General features: G+C 59.6%; 2 protein-coding genes across 4 annotated transcripts; both read left to right on the top strand.

The window, feature by feature from the left end:
- The first annotated feature begins 141 nt into the window (after positions 1–141).
- PRMT1 (protein arginine methyltransferase 1) lies at positions 142–10,202 on the top strand. Of its 3 annotated transcripts, XM_043899848.1 has the most exons (11): positions 210–300; positions 2,531–2,584; positions 3,123–3,224; positions 3,988–4,143; positions 4,287–4,350; positions 6,136–6,278; positions 7,020–7,107; positions 7,198–7,313; positions 7,908–8,058; positions 8,359–8,480; positions 9,903–10,202. In XM_043899848.1, exons 1-11 carry the CDS (start codon positions 265–267, stop codon positions 9,984–9,986), a joined length of 1,116 nt encoding a protein of 371 aa, XP_043755783.1. In that variant the 5' UTR covers positions 210–264; the 3' UTR covers positions 9,987–10,202. The 3 variants fall into 3 exon arrangements, with proteins under 3 accessions (XP_043755784.1, XP_043755783.1, XP_043755785.1); XM_043899849.1 differs by lacking the exon at positions 2,531–2,584 and having other exon boundaries at positions 142–300; XM_043899850.1 differs by lacking the exons at positions 210–300; positions 2,531–2,584 and adding an exon at positions 2,792–2,912.
- A 145-nt stretch (positions 10,203–10,347) lies between these two features.
- ADM5 (adrenomedullin 5 (putative)) lies at positions 10,348–12,333 on the top strand. The gene is made up of 2 exons (XM_043899851.1): positions 10,348–11,671; positions 11,875–12,333. Exons 1-2 carry the CDS (start codon positions 11,601–11,603, stop codon positions 12,125–12,127), a joined length of 324 nt encoding a protein of 107 aa, XP_043755786.1. The 5' UTR covers positions 10,348–11,600; the 3' UTR covers positions 12,128–12,333.
- The last annotated feature ends 510 nt before the right edge of the window (positions 12,334–12,843 follow it).

Raw genomic sequence — 12,843 nt, forward strand, 5'->3', positions numbered from 1 at the left:
AGACGGGCAGTCTTTCCCATCCCTGTCGACTTAAGGGGGCGGGGTTCGGCACGCCAGACTGGGCGGGCACTTCAGCTTTGATGGGCGTCTGCTTCGCCCAATGGGTAAATGGTATTTCCAGACGGGTCACCTCCGCTGCCAATGAGATCTCCTGGCGGGGTCGCGGTGGGCGGGCCGTGGACCCTCCAGTATAAGGCGGTCCCGGGGGAGTGCAGAGAAAGGGGGGGGTCTCGGCGGCCGGAGGAGGAGTAGACGCGGGTGAAGATGGCGGCAGCCGAGGCCGCGAACTGCATCATGGAGGTGAGCGCCAGGAGCGCCGCCGTGGGCGGGGGGCGGTTTGGGAGTCAGTGTTTTACGCCTCCGCCGTGGGGAAGGGGCTCTGAATCGCCGGATTGGGGTTGAAGGCCCCCGGCCGTACGGAGGGGGGCGCCTCGTGCTCCGTATCCGAGGATACCGTTTGAAGTGCGGGTTCCCTAGCTTTCGGGGGCCTGAGGCGCCACGCCGAGCCGAGGGCCTACTGCCCACTCCCACGTGGAGGAGGGCTGGGGGCGCTTCCGGCCTGGCCCCCACGTGGCCGCGGCACGGTGGGTGGGGAGGGGGTGTGCCGTGCCCGCTGGCCTGGCGGGTTCCACGTGCGGGACAAAGGCCCCGCCCCTGGCCGGGGGAGGGGCGCCCCGCGGGGGGGGCGGAGAGGAGGCACGGACCCTCCCTCCGAGGCCCCCTGCCCTCCTCCCCGGGGATCGTGACAGGCACCTTGGGGTGGAACTTAACGTGGGGACCTCCGCGCAATAATGAGGCTCTTGGGAGGGGCAGTGTGTTTCGACCCTCAACAAACCCCTTCCTTTGACCAGGGCATCTGCTTAGGCATCGGTCCAGGTTTCGTGCACTCTTGCGTTGGGATTGGAGGAAGGTGAAGAATTGGTTCCTTCTGGGACCCCCCAGCCCCACCCCAGTTTCCTGTCTCTGGATTCTCCCCCTCTTTGGGAGCTGGGGGGATGGGGCATGCCCCTGTGACCTCCCTCTGGTTGATGGGGGGGCATCGAGCTGAAGGAGATCTTTCCCGATTAGGCGCTGTGCACCCCCTTGTGGCCATTTCTGGGTGTGTGGGAGGGACATCTTTTTCATGGGGCGTGTCTCTTAAGCCCCCCTCCCCGTCGAAGCCCTCCCGGGCGAGCGGAGGGAGAATCTGTCCTGGGAAGGGCGTGTGAGGCAGTAAAGGCAGCGGATTTACACCCTTCTGACCCTTCCTCTCCTTGGGGTATTTGTGAGGGTGGGAGTTGACCTCCTCCTTCCTGAAACCCTGTTTGAGGGTCCTGAGCCTGCTTGCGTGAAATGGTGTCCCGTGAGGTGTAATTCTCTTGCAGCTATGTGGGGCTTGTCCCGATGCTGTGTCTCAAGCGCTCTGGGGGCATGTCTGGCGGTGATGTCCGTGGTGTAGAGAAATGGGCCCCCGTGGGAGGTCCCCTCACCCGCCGTCTTTCTGTATCCGCGTCATTCGCTGGCTTGGGGAGGATGGAGGTGGGGCTTGGAGCCCAGGGGTTATATCTGTGATTTCACGCTTCGTGGCGCCTGGAGAGTGCTTGCATCTGGAAGAGCTGTAGTCTGTTGGGCCCTCTGTACTCGCACCTCTTAGCTTGTAGCAGTCTCAGGAATGGGAGATGAGGTCCCAAGATGCATACCTTGGGGGGCAGCCGCCAGGGGTCACTCCAGTGACTCCCCCTTAGCTCTCTGCTAGACGAGGGCCTTCTTGGCTGGAGGAAATATCTTCCTCAGAGGTGGATCCAGGACTCGGCCCCTCCCCTGGGGAGTTTCAGGGCCTGAGATGGTGGTTTGAATGGGGAGTAGATGGGCTTGAGGGTCCAGGGTCTGGCCTCCTCCGTGGGACTCTGCCCTCCTGCGCAGAGGGTCATAATCAGGAGATTGGCGCTCCCTTGTTTTGTTTGGGACTCCCTGAGTCCCAGGCAGGAGCTAGCGGCCCGCGTGCCAGCTCTGGTGGGGGCGCCAGTGTGCCACACCTCCTTTCTGGAATCCTCTCAGATGAGACACTGTTTTGCAGAGGTGGCAGATGCCCAGTAGGTACACGCTGCCAGTCCCCTTCGCCCAGCTACAAATGGTACCCCAGGATGAGGCTTTGTGTCAGGAAGTGTCATCTAATCTGGGGAGATTAGACTATGAGGGGGAGTGACAGCTGGCAGTGCCCTTGTGCCTGGCGGGTGCCAGTTCCTCTGGCCTGGATGGGGGAGGCGTGTGTGCTCAGGTGCCTGGCCCAGCAGGGGCAGTGTGGGGGCAGGCCACCATCTCTCCAGCCACAGCTGGGATAGAACCCCCTCCCTGCTCCCTCCACACCTCCCCCACCCCTGTTGAAAACAGTCTTGCCTCTTTACTTGTTCCTTCTCCCACCACTACTCACTAAGGAAAAGCAAAATTGTAGGAAACACCTCCTTCTCCCCCAAGAGCCCGGGTCACCTGGCCTGGCCCTCCCCTAGCCACTCCCGGTAGCTAATCCTTTCTCCCTGTTACTCTCTCCTAGAATTTTGTAGCCACCTTGGCTAATGGGATGAGCCTCCAGCCGCCTCTTGAAGAAGTAAATATCCTTTTGTGAGACCCCTTCCCACATACACATATCTCCTCACACGTCAGGCCCTTTCTAGTGGTCTAACTGTGATCCCTCTGGCTTCAAACCACTTTACCCTTTGCCCTCGAAACACTTAGTCCAGACTCCGTCCAGGTTTTGGCCCCCACTTGGCCTCCCCCAATACTGTGGCTACTTCCTTAACTACATTTACAGCCCCCCCATCCTTTGTCCTTCCCTGCCTGCCCCGCTTCTGCCTTCCTCTCCCCTCCCTTCCCCAGCTGTGGGCTGAGCTAGAGACGGGGGCAGAGAGACTGGAGAGATGGTAGGCCTGGCTGAGGTATCGGGGTTGCCCTCCTGGATGGTGCTCTGGGGGTGGGGGGTTCCTGGGAGAGGCAAGACGGCAGGTGGGGGCTGTAGGGTTGCCGTGGTACGGTTTGGGGAGTGGTTCTGTATACTCCAGGGAGGAGTAGAGACCTGCCTGGAGGCTTCTGAATCGGTGTGGAGCCCCCAGATGTGACCCCATTTGCTCCCATTCACCCCCTCCCAGGTCTCCTGTGGCCAGGCAGAAAGCAGCGAGAAGCCCAACGCTGAGGACATGACGTCCAAAGATTACTACTTTGACTCCTATGCTCACTTCGGCATCCACGAGGTGAGTATGGACAGACAGCTCGTAAGGCTGCCGAATCTTCCGGGGGTGGGGGGTCATGTTGGGGAGGCTGGCGCTTCATCTCTGACGCATGCGCCCTGCCTTCCCTGCCAGCGGGCCGCCCCCTCTGCGCAGGCAGAGCTCACACTCCGGGGTCGCCTCGCGCAGCCGTTGCCTGGGAGACCGGGTTAGCCTGGCGCTCTACCGGTCCTCTCCTGGGAGGCCGGGTTGGGAGTGCGCATGTGCATCTGAGACATCAGCCCCAGGTCAGGGCCTACCGGTCTTTGCCGCCCTCTAGTGACCGGCAGCGGGACTGTCCCCTAGCGGCTCCAAAGTCTTCTCTACCCCTTTTGCACGTGGTGAACGCTGAGGTCCCAGAAAGCAGCAGAGATGGGGTGGGAAGATTTTTCTCTTTCCTTTTCTTTTTTTTAATTGTTATAAAATATGCTAACAAAATTTACCATTTTCACGTGGGCGGTTTAGTGGCTTCGGCTTACTGAGGACTTTTTAAAGTCAAGGCTCTACAAGGGGTTAGGCGGCAAAGGTAGAATCTGCCTAAGATGGGATTTTGGTCCATCCAGTCCGATTTCATGTAGGGAAACTGAGGTGTGTGGAAGGGAAATTATTTGTCCCAAGGGGACTAAAGCAGGTTTGAGGACTGAGCGCTTAGTCCTCGAGTTGATCAGCGTGTTGGAGGCCAGGACACCCTGGTTTTCAGCGGGGGACACCAGTCCCCTCATGATCTCTTTGTTCCCACCCCTGCCAGGAAATGCTGAAAGATGAGGTCCGCACCCTCACATACCGCAACTCCATGTTTCACAACCGGCACCTTTTCAAAGACAAGGTGGTGCTGGACGTGGGCTCGGGCACAGGGATCCTCTGCATGTTTGCTGCCAAGGCTGGGGCCCGCAAGGTCATTGGGGTGAGTGTCCTCAGCAGCCGGCCGGGTCTGGGCCTGGGGACAGAAAGGGGGCCCCTTGGGGCTCAGGGATTGGGCGGAGGGGAGTGGGGATGGAGGGTGGGACTTGGGGGGGGTCTCACCCTCCCTTCTTCCTGGGCCCCCAGATCGAGTGTTCCAGTATCTCTGATTATGCGGTGAAGATCGTCAAAGCCAACAAGTTAGACCATGGTGAGCCCAGGAAGAGAACGGGGTCTTTGGGGAGGGAGCGGGGGATCCCAGCTTCCCCAGGGCCCCTCGGCAAGGGAATGGGGGCCATGGAAGTCAAATTCAGGCGTTCATCCCAGAGGCTCTGGGCTGTGGACAGCCCAAAAATCCCGCCTTCTCAGAACCCACCACCTGATGAACCGTCTTAGAATCTGCGTGTCGAAGTCACAAGCTTAGTGCTTCAGTCTTTTATTAAAGAAATGAAAAGCTCAAGAAGCAATCTTGAGTTTTTTTAGTGAGTGATAGTCACGTGGTTGGCACATGAGGCCCAGAGTAAGAAGTCTCCCACCCGACTCTCAGCCACTCTTCTCTAAGTGCAGCCGGCACTGCCTCCCAGAGAAGTTCATACCGATGAACAGACATGCATGTGTACGTTTCTACACTCAGATGCTGGGTTTTGACACCGATTATGTTTCATACGTGCCCTTTGCGATTTTCACCTGGGTATCATGTATTCAACCCCCTGACACAATGTTGAGAGGATCTTGCTTTTTGATGACCGCCGCCCTCTGTCTTCACATACACCAGATCTGTTAACCAAGTTCCTGGTCAGGGGCATTGGAGCTTCCAAGACTTTCATCCCCCACGTGTAATGTCATCATTAGTCATATATGAACTAATGTTATCTGTGAGGCCACTTCATAAAAGTAGGGTGGCATGGATCAAAAGTGGAAGAAAGTTGGGCAGAAGCTGCAACATCGCCCTTCCCACCTGCAAGGTTTGAGGGGCAGAGAACATGGGAACATGTGGGTTTTCTTGATATGAGGGCCCTTGGCATTCTAGAAGCTGAAGGGGGTTTTTTTAAAAAAGAGAAACTAGTGTAACGAATCCCCAAGTTCCCATCACTCAGCTTTAAACGCCTCCTTTTGAAGCAGATTCCGACTCTAAATCCTGCCATGCGTGTCTCTAGTAGATGAGGCCATTGTAAAAAACATGACCACAGGAATCTCTGGCAGTCCAGTGGTTAGGACTGCTTTCATGGCTAGGGCCCCACTTCGATCCCTGGTCAGGGAACTAAGATCCCACAAGCTACACAGCGCAGCCAGAAAAACAAAACATGACCATGGCTGTTAGTGGCAAAATCTCTCTTTATTTTTCTAACCAAACCCGTGTGTTGACTTTTTTTTTTTAAATTTTACTTTGCTGCGTCAGGCCTTAGTTGCAGCATGTGGGATCTAGTTCCCTAACCAGGGGTTGAATCCTGGCCCCCTGCATTGGGAGCACGGAGTCTTAGCCACTGGACCACCAGGGAATCCCAGGGCTGACTTCCAGTAGATTCCAGCAAGGGAGCTGCTCTGTCCCATACAAAACCCTGACCCAGAAGCAGGTCCTCTGCAGATGGTTTGGCACCAGGTTCCCCATGCGTGTGCGAGGCGTGACAGGGAAGGAAGTGGCGGCCTTTCCTGCTCGGTGTCCTAGAGCGAAGGGCTGTCTGTGCCGGGCCCTGGTCCCGCCTGTTAATAGCAAAATCTTAATGTCACCTAATACCTAATTCACATCAAGCTTCTGTTCCTGCCTCAGAAATATCCCATGATGAATGAATTTTAAAACTAAATTGACAGGGTGTGGCTTCAGCTCACAGAGTTCTATAAAGATGCCCCAACACAGCCCCCAGCCCTTCCTTGAGAAGACAAGGCTGTCCCAGTGGGGTCCCCAGGCCCTGAGGTGCCCCCATGCCCACCGCCCCCAGGGGAGGCAGGCAGACAGCTGTCCTCGGGGCTGGTGGCATGTGCCCTTGTCTGCCCACAGTGGTGACCATCATCAAGGGGAAGGTGGAGGAGGTGGAACTCCCGGTGGAGAAGGTGGACATCATCATCAGCGAGTGGATGGGCTACTGCCTCTTCTATGAGTCGATGCTCAACACCGTGCTCTACGCCCGAGACAAGTGGCTGGTGAGGCCTCCGGCGGGGCGGGCGCATTTCGTGCAGGCTGGGGTCCTGCTGTTGAGCCAGTGTCTGGGTCCAGGCAGAAAAGGAAAGCCATCACAGGGACTGAGTACAGGGCCTGGAGGACATCTCCTACACAGATGTTAGGAGGCCCACGGGCGAGATGGAGGGGGCCCAGTACCGGAAGCTAGACAGGGACAGAGAGATGGTGCTGGAGAACCACAGCAGGCCAGAGGGGTAGGGACTGTGGACCCAGGTGCTGTTGGAGCAGGCCTCCAGGGAGCTGGAGGAGACCTGAACCCCGCATGGAGAGGAGCCACATGGGATCTGAGGGGCAAGGCGCACTGGGCAGAGGATTTCGGCCAGTGCAGAGGTCCTGGGGCAGGAGCAGGTTCACTGGGTGTTGAGCAGTAGGGAAGCTCCAGTAGAATGAGGATTGGGAAGGAAGTTGGAGGTGAGGGGTGGAGGGGCCTATGCAGGTCTCGTGGGACCGCGTGGACGTGTAAGACTTGCTTTACTCCTCAGAGGGGCAGGGTTAGGATAGGCTCTGACCTAGATGCTCCTCAGAGCCATCAGGCAGCCATCTGGGGAGTAGACTGAGGCCGGGGACCGGTGAGGCTGCAGCAGAAGCCCACCTGGGAAATGCTGAGCTCAGACCAGGGTGATGTCGGGGGTGGACAAAGAAACAAAATGGGGCAACCTTGCCGAGTCCCCCCATCCTTCATGCCCTTGCCCTGTTCCCCGTAGGCACCCGATGGCCTCATCTTCCCAGACCGAGCCACGCTGTACGTGACCGCCATCGAGGACCGGCAGTACAAGGACTACAAGATTCACTGTAAGCTTGGGGCCCGGGGAGCTTACAGGGGGGCACTGTCTGGGTGCTGGTTACCCGTGGGCTCACCCCTCCTCCCCGCCTCCTCCCCAGGGTGGGAGAACGTGTATGGCTTCGACATGTCTTGCATCAAAGACGTGGCCATCAAGGAGCCCCTGGTGGATGTGGTGGACCCCAAGCAGCTGGTCACCAATGCCTGCCTCATCAAGGTGAGCGGGTAGTGTGGCTGGGGGTCCCTCAGGGTCAACCGAAGAAGAGCCAGCACCTGGCCCACGCTTAGGGCCATGAATGCTTGCTTGTCTGTGGTCTCGGGAGCTTATATACACACGTGGGTCCCTGATAATACCGACAGCCATCATTTTTCGAGGTTCCCCTTCCCAACCCCCGGTATCAACTCTCACAAACTGGGTGGAGGAGGGAGTTTGTAGACGGAGATGCGGGGGAGCAGATGCCCTGACCAGGCAAGCCTCCATGGCCTGATGCAGGACCCCTGGTTTTACCCTGAGCAGTCAAAGGATTTTAAGCAGGGCTGTGATGTGATCTGTCACACTGACTGATAAGGGATGTGGGGGAGAAGGCGGGAGCTAGGGAACCCTGTTAAGATGCTGCCACAGTGGGGTGGGAACACTGGCCGGGGGCAGGCCTTGGAGAGTGGAATCCAGGCGATTCTCCAAGTTCTTCTAGGAGGTCAACCTGTCAGACTTGGGGTTAGGGTTAGGAGAGCAGGGGATCCAGCAGGGCCCCCCAGGTTTGCCCGCTGGGCTGGAGGTCAGGGAAGGGGGCTCACAAGGCTTTTCCCACAGGAGGTGGACATCTACACGGTCAAGGTGGAAGACCTGACCTTCACCTCCCCCTTCTGCCTGCAAGTGAAGCGGAACGACTACGTGCACGCCCTGGTGGCCTACTTCAACATCGAGTTCACCCGCTGCCACAAGAGGACCGGCTTCTCCACCAGTGAGGCGGGGCGCAGGGGCGCGGGCACAGTGGGGCCTGCCACAGGAGTGGCCGAGGGAGCCCCGGGGGCCTGGAGGCTTCTGATACCAGCCCTGCCAGCCAGCCTGAGCGCACGGTGCTCCAGTCTCTGCACCCGTGAAAAAGCCCGTCCCAGGCTTGATCAGGGTGAAGAGACCACAGTCACTGCCCAGCCTGGAGGCTCTGGAGGGCGACGGGTCCAGTGGAGGGAAGGTGGGGGTGGGGAAGGGCAGGCGGTGAGGGGGGTGAGCCGGACTGATGCCGGCCCACGCCCGCCCCCAGGCCCCGAGTCCCCCTACACTCACTGGAAGCAGACAGTGTTCTACATGGAGGACTACCTGACGGTGAAGACTGGCGAGGAGATCTTTGGCACCATTGGCATGCGGCCCAACGCCAAGAACAACGTGAGGCTCTGGGGAGTGGGTGGGTGGGCTCGGGCACCTCTCTCTGCCTGTTCTGGGGCCCAGGGACCTCTGGGCCCCAAACCCGCCAGCTAGCCCGGCTGCCCTCTGTTCTGCACTCATCTGTCTGCCCTGTGCCCCCCAAACCCCCACCCCCAGTCTGCCTGTGGACCAGTTTCATTCAGCACCTACTGGAAACCTGGGGGCCCTGGGAACCCAGCCATGATCAGGCCGGACCCCTGCTGTTCAAGTTCTAGACACAAGAGAGTCATGTCAGGGCTAGCTGGTGATGACTTCTGTGCTCAGCTGGGAAAGGGGCCGGCAGGTATTGGAGCAGGTGGAGACGGGGCCGGAGGATATCCTGGCCGGAGAGTGGGAGCAAGAAAGGAAAGGAGGTCTGTTTCATCCGCTGAGGCGTGGCAAAGTCAGGAGCTCAGACATGGGTGGGGGACTCCTGGGTTGGCAGGAGGAAGGTCTGAAAGTTGAGGGGCATGGCCTGGGCTGGAAATGTCAATGGCGCAACGCTGCGTGAGCTGGGATGGAGGGGAGCACCTCGCGATGGCCCCCACTTTCTAAGTCAGGGAGGTAAGAGCCGGTTTCAGCAGCTGTTTTCAGCCAGGGATGATATTGCACCCCCCCCCCCCATGTCATCATCTGGAGACATTTTGGGTGCCACAGTTGAAGGGGCATGGCTGGCATCTAGTGGACGGGCGGGGGAGCCGCTCAGTCTGCAGGGCACAAAATAAGACTCCCTCACAGGAAAAGAGTGGTCCAGTAGTGCAAAGGCTGAGAAAACTCAAACCAGAAACTGAAAGAGACCCAAAGAGGGAGGAGGGAGCCGGGGGTGAAGTGCAGTGAGATCCGAGGGGGGGCAGCAGTTCTTGAGGTCATTGGTGGCTTTGCCCAGTCTTTCCAGGGGGTGCTGGGGGCCCAGGCCACAGGGTGAGCCCCAGGAGGGTTGGCCTCCAGGAAGCTTTGGAGGAGAGGAAGAAGGGACAGCGGGGTGGGGCCCCGGAGTTTTTTGAGAGGAGGAAGTTTGCTAGAGAGAGGTTTGTTTCTTGTAAAAGAAGAAAGAAAGAACTTTTGCTGATGGGGATGGTTTTGATAAAGGAAATCTTATGATGCAGGAGACAGCAGCTGCCCCTCCCTTCCCCCTCCATCCCTCACCCACCCCCCCCAAGGCGAGGGATTGGCTGGGTTCCAGGTGGTTTTGAGGATATCACGTTGGAAACCTCACGGGGAATCCAGCACGGGTCGAGACAGATGCTGGGTGTGGGAGCAGCAATGTGGCGTCTCCAGGGAGGGTGTGTGGACAGCTGGGGGCCCGAGGCACCTTGGGCGGGTTGTGCTGTCCTCCCCCTTCCCCCGCTGCCCTGTCTGCCCGCGCTGTCCCAGTCCCCCCTCACGGCCACACTCTCCCCACAGCGTGACCTGGACTTCACCATCGACCTGGACTTCAAGGGCCAGCTGTGTGAGCTCTCCTGCTCCACTGACTACCGGATGCGCTGAGGCGGCGCCCGGCTTCTCCCACCCCAGCCAGGCTGGCCCTGCAAGGGCCCAGGGGCTGCGGTGTTCTTAGGCGGTTTTGGGGCTCCCCCTTCCTCTCCCTCCCTCCCACAGAAGGGGGTTTTAGGGGCTGGGGGTGGGGGGGCACATCGTGACTGTGTTTTTCATAACTTATGTTTTTATATGGTTGCATTTACGCCAATAAATCCTCAGCTGGGACGGCAGCTCAGCTTCCTGGGGGCATGGTGGGGTCAGGGTTCTGTCTGCTGGTGTGTGAACCGCCCAGAAGGCAGAGGCAGCGCCTGCCGGTGGGTGCAGGTCTCTGTCACCACTTCTGTGTCTCTGGGTCTTGCTACCTTTCCCCAGCCTCCCAGATTCCACAGCCTCTACTCTCAAGTCCCAGCTGGCCCTCAGCTCACTTGCAGGGTGGTCTCCATTGGCTCTCAGAGTCTGTGCCCCCCCAACCCCCTCTAATGTGTCCCTGTCGCGGGGCCTCTGTGCCGGCCGGGGGGAGGGCTGGGGTGTGGATTCCCAGCACAGCTGGGCTCTGAGGTTTCCCAGAAGGCCTCTCTCCCGCCTTCCCCCATCACACACATTGTTCCTCTCAGGCTGTTTTTTCCTGTCCAGGACCCTCCAAGGCCAAACCAAGGCTGATTGGCAGTGCCTGCTGCCCTACCCTCTCCACCTGGGGAAACTGAGTCGAGGGGAGGGGTTCAGAGAGTTCTTTGTGGGGGTGGCTGCCTGCTTCCTCCCCCAGCCTGGCTTGGAACTCAGGGGGTTCCCACCATCTGCCCCAGGGTAGAGATGCACAGTGAGACCCCACTGGCCTTCCCTGCTGCCAGTGACTGGCTCTCCAGCCTCTGCTGCAGACGTGGTGCCTGCACCTGCCCACCCTGCCCTTCCCAAGGCCATGTCCAGTCACTGGCCCCCTAGGTCTCTGTCCACACGACCTGGATCACCCTAGACACAACCCATGACTTCTTTGCATGGCTTTCCTACAGCTGCTTCAGTACAGCTGAAACGCTTGGCCTGCTGGCACCCCACACCCATCTACACACATTCCTCCTCTACCAGGATGGTGTTAGGGCCCAGGCTGCCTCCACGACTTGAGGTGCCTCAGTTTGCCGCCTGTCCCAATTGTCAGTGCCCCGCATTGCCCAGCCCCCACTCTGGAAGTCGCCTGTCCCTGACACTGCTGTGGCAAAAAGAAGAGGGTGAAATCGCGCCTTGCAGCATCCCCGCCCCCAGTCCTTTCCAGGAAGCCCTAAACTGCGTCGCCACTTGCAGGTGTCAGCTGCCCCGCCCCTCCTCCCTCCGCCTTAAAGGGGTCGCGTCTCCCGGGGCCTCCCAGGGGCATCGACGGCACCGCGGGTCCCGTGAGCTCTCCTTGGCCGCGGTGCGGGAGGTGGGCATCCGAGTCCTAATCCTGCCCTTCTGGAGTGGTGTGGCTCATTCGGCCTCAGTTTGCACAGTCTGTGAAGTGGGAACGCCCTGATTTCCTGGCTCTAAAGCAGGTGCTCAGGGCATTTTCCAGGCCCGGGGAGGGGGCGGGGCCGCACCCCGGAGGAGCCGCTTCGCCCACCGGTTTCTCAGACGCCGGCCCGCCCCACCCCCACGATGACCGCCCACATCCTCCTTCTGTTACTCGTCGCCTCCTCCATCCTGGGGGATCCGGACTCGGCGGGCAGGTGAGAAACGCCGAGGGCAGCAGGGACGGGGCCGGAGGGAGACCGCGGGGGCCGTGCGCCCTCTCTAGGCCGTTTTCCGCTTCGGTGGAATGGGAAGTTGGCCAGGAAATGGGCCCCGCCGTCTCGGAGTTCTGGGTACTCCCCGAGCCCCCTTTCTCGAGTGGGGTGTTTGAACCTGGTCTTCTCCCACGCTCCATCCCCAGGCGGCCCCAGCCCCACGTCTCCCAGCAGCGCGGGCGCCTCTGTTCCCTGGGCACGTGCCAGACCCACCGCCTGCCAGAGATCATATACTGGCTCCGGTCTGCCTCCACCAAGGAGCCCTCGGGGAAGGCTGGCCGCAAGCCTCAGGACCCCCACAGCTACGGGCGTCGCCGGCGGCGCGAGGCCAGAGTCCCGCTACGTCTCCAGGACCCCAGCCTGCGGCAAGGCCAGAGCAGTACCCAGCTCGCTGGGTGATGCTGGGCACATCTCTGCTCATCCCCTGGCTTCAGTTTACCCATTTGTGTATTGGGGGCCGTGACCTCAAGTTTCAAGACCCCCTAACTCCACCTCCTGGGCTCTCCCCGCGCTGTGACTGGGCTGGACCCACGTGCACACCGGCCCCAGAAGGGACAAAGAATATTAACGTCCAGAGCTGAATAAAACGAGAGTTCCGTGTTTCAGTCGGCTTGTCTGTGCCCATTCTGGCCTCCCAATTTGAGCCTGGTCTCTATATTCTCCGCTTTATCCACGCAATTTCCCCCCCAACGGAAGCCCCTCTGATTAACTTGAATCCGACCCGCTGTAGCACCTCCACGCCAACTGAGCCCCTGCAGCCGCATCCGTGGGTGGTTTTGGTGGGTCTACCGGACCCCAAAGCAGTCCCTTGCCTCCCCTGGGTAGTGGGGCTGAGATTCGCTCCGGCTCCCACGCGCGTGGGCTGAACTCTAAGCTGATCTTTCCTCGAAGAGAAAGAGAAAAGAGACAAAGAGTGGACTCGGGAGCCGAAGAATCTGGGGTTCGGAGGAGAGGTGCTGCGTAGAACAGGGGAGGGCCCAATGGTGGAGAATCATGCGGGTAGGAGTCTGAAGGCAGGGGATGCAATGGAGGCAGGGGATTGGACGCTGGAATTTGAAGGGGGCGGGAACTGAGCGCCGAGAATTAAAGGGGGCGGGGATAGAAAATTAGAAGAG

Source organism: Cervus elaphus, chromosome 4, assembly GCF_910594005.1.
Source record: "Cervus elaphus chromosome 4, mCerEla1.1, whole genome shotgun sequence".
In the NCBI taxonomy this organism is placed as follows: Eukaryota; Metazoa; Chordata; class Mammalia; order Artiodactyla; family Cervidae; genus Cervus; species Cervus elaphus.

Excerpts from the sequence above, each read along its gene's own strand:
- PRMT1 (XM_043899848.1), top strand. The coding sequence starts at position 265 with ATGGCGGCAGCCGAGGCCGCGAACTGCATCATGGAG. Across the intron at positions 4,144-4,286 it reads GGGCCCGCAAGGTCATTGGG|ATCGAGTGTTCCAGTATCTC; the intron begins GTGAGTGTCCTC and ends CTGGGCCCCCAG. Across the intron at positions 8,481-9,902 it reads GGCCCAACGCCAAGAACAAC|CGTGACCTGGACTTCACCAT; the intron begins GTGAGGCTCTGG and ends CTCTCCCCACAG.
- ADM5 (XM_043899851.1), top strand. The coding sequence starts at position 11,601 with ATGACCGCCCACATCCTCCTTCTGTTACTCGTCGCCTCCTCCATCCTG. Across the intron at positions 11,672-11,874 it reads GATCCGGACTCGGCGGGCAG|GCGGCCCCAGCCCCACGTCT; the intron begins GTGAGAAACGCC and ends CTCCATCCCCAG.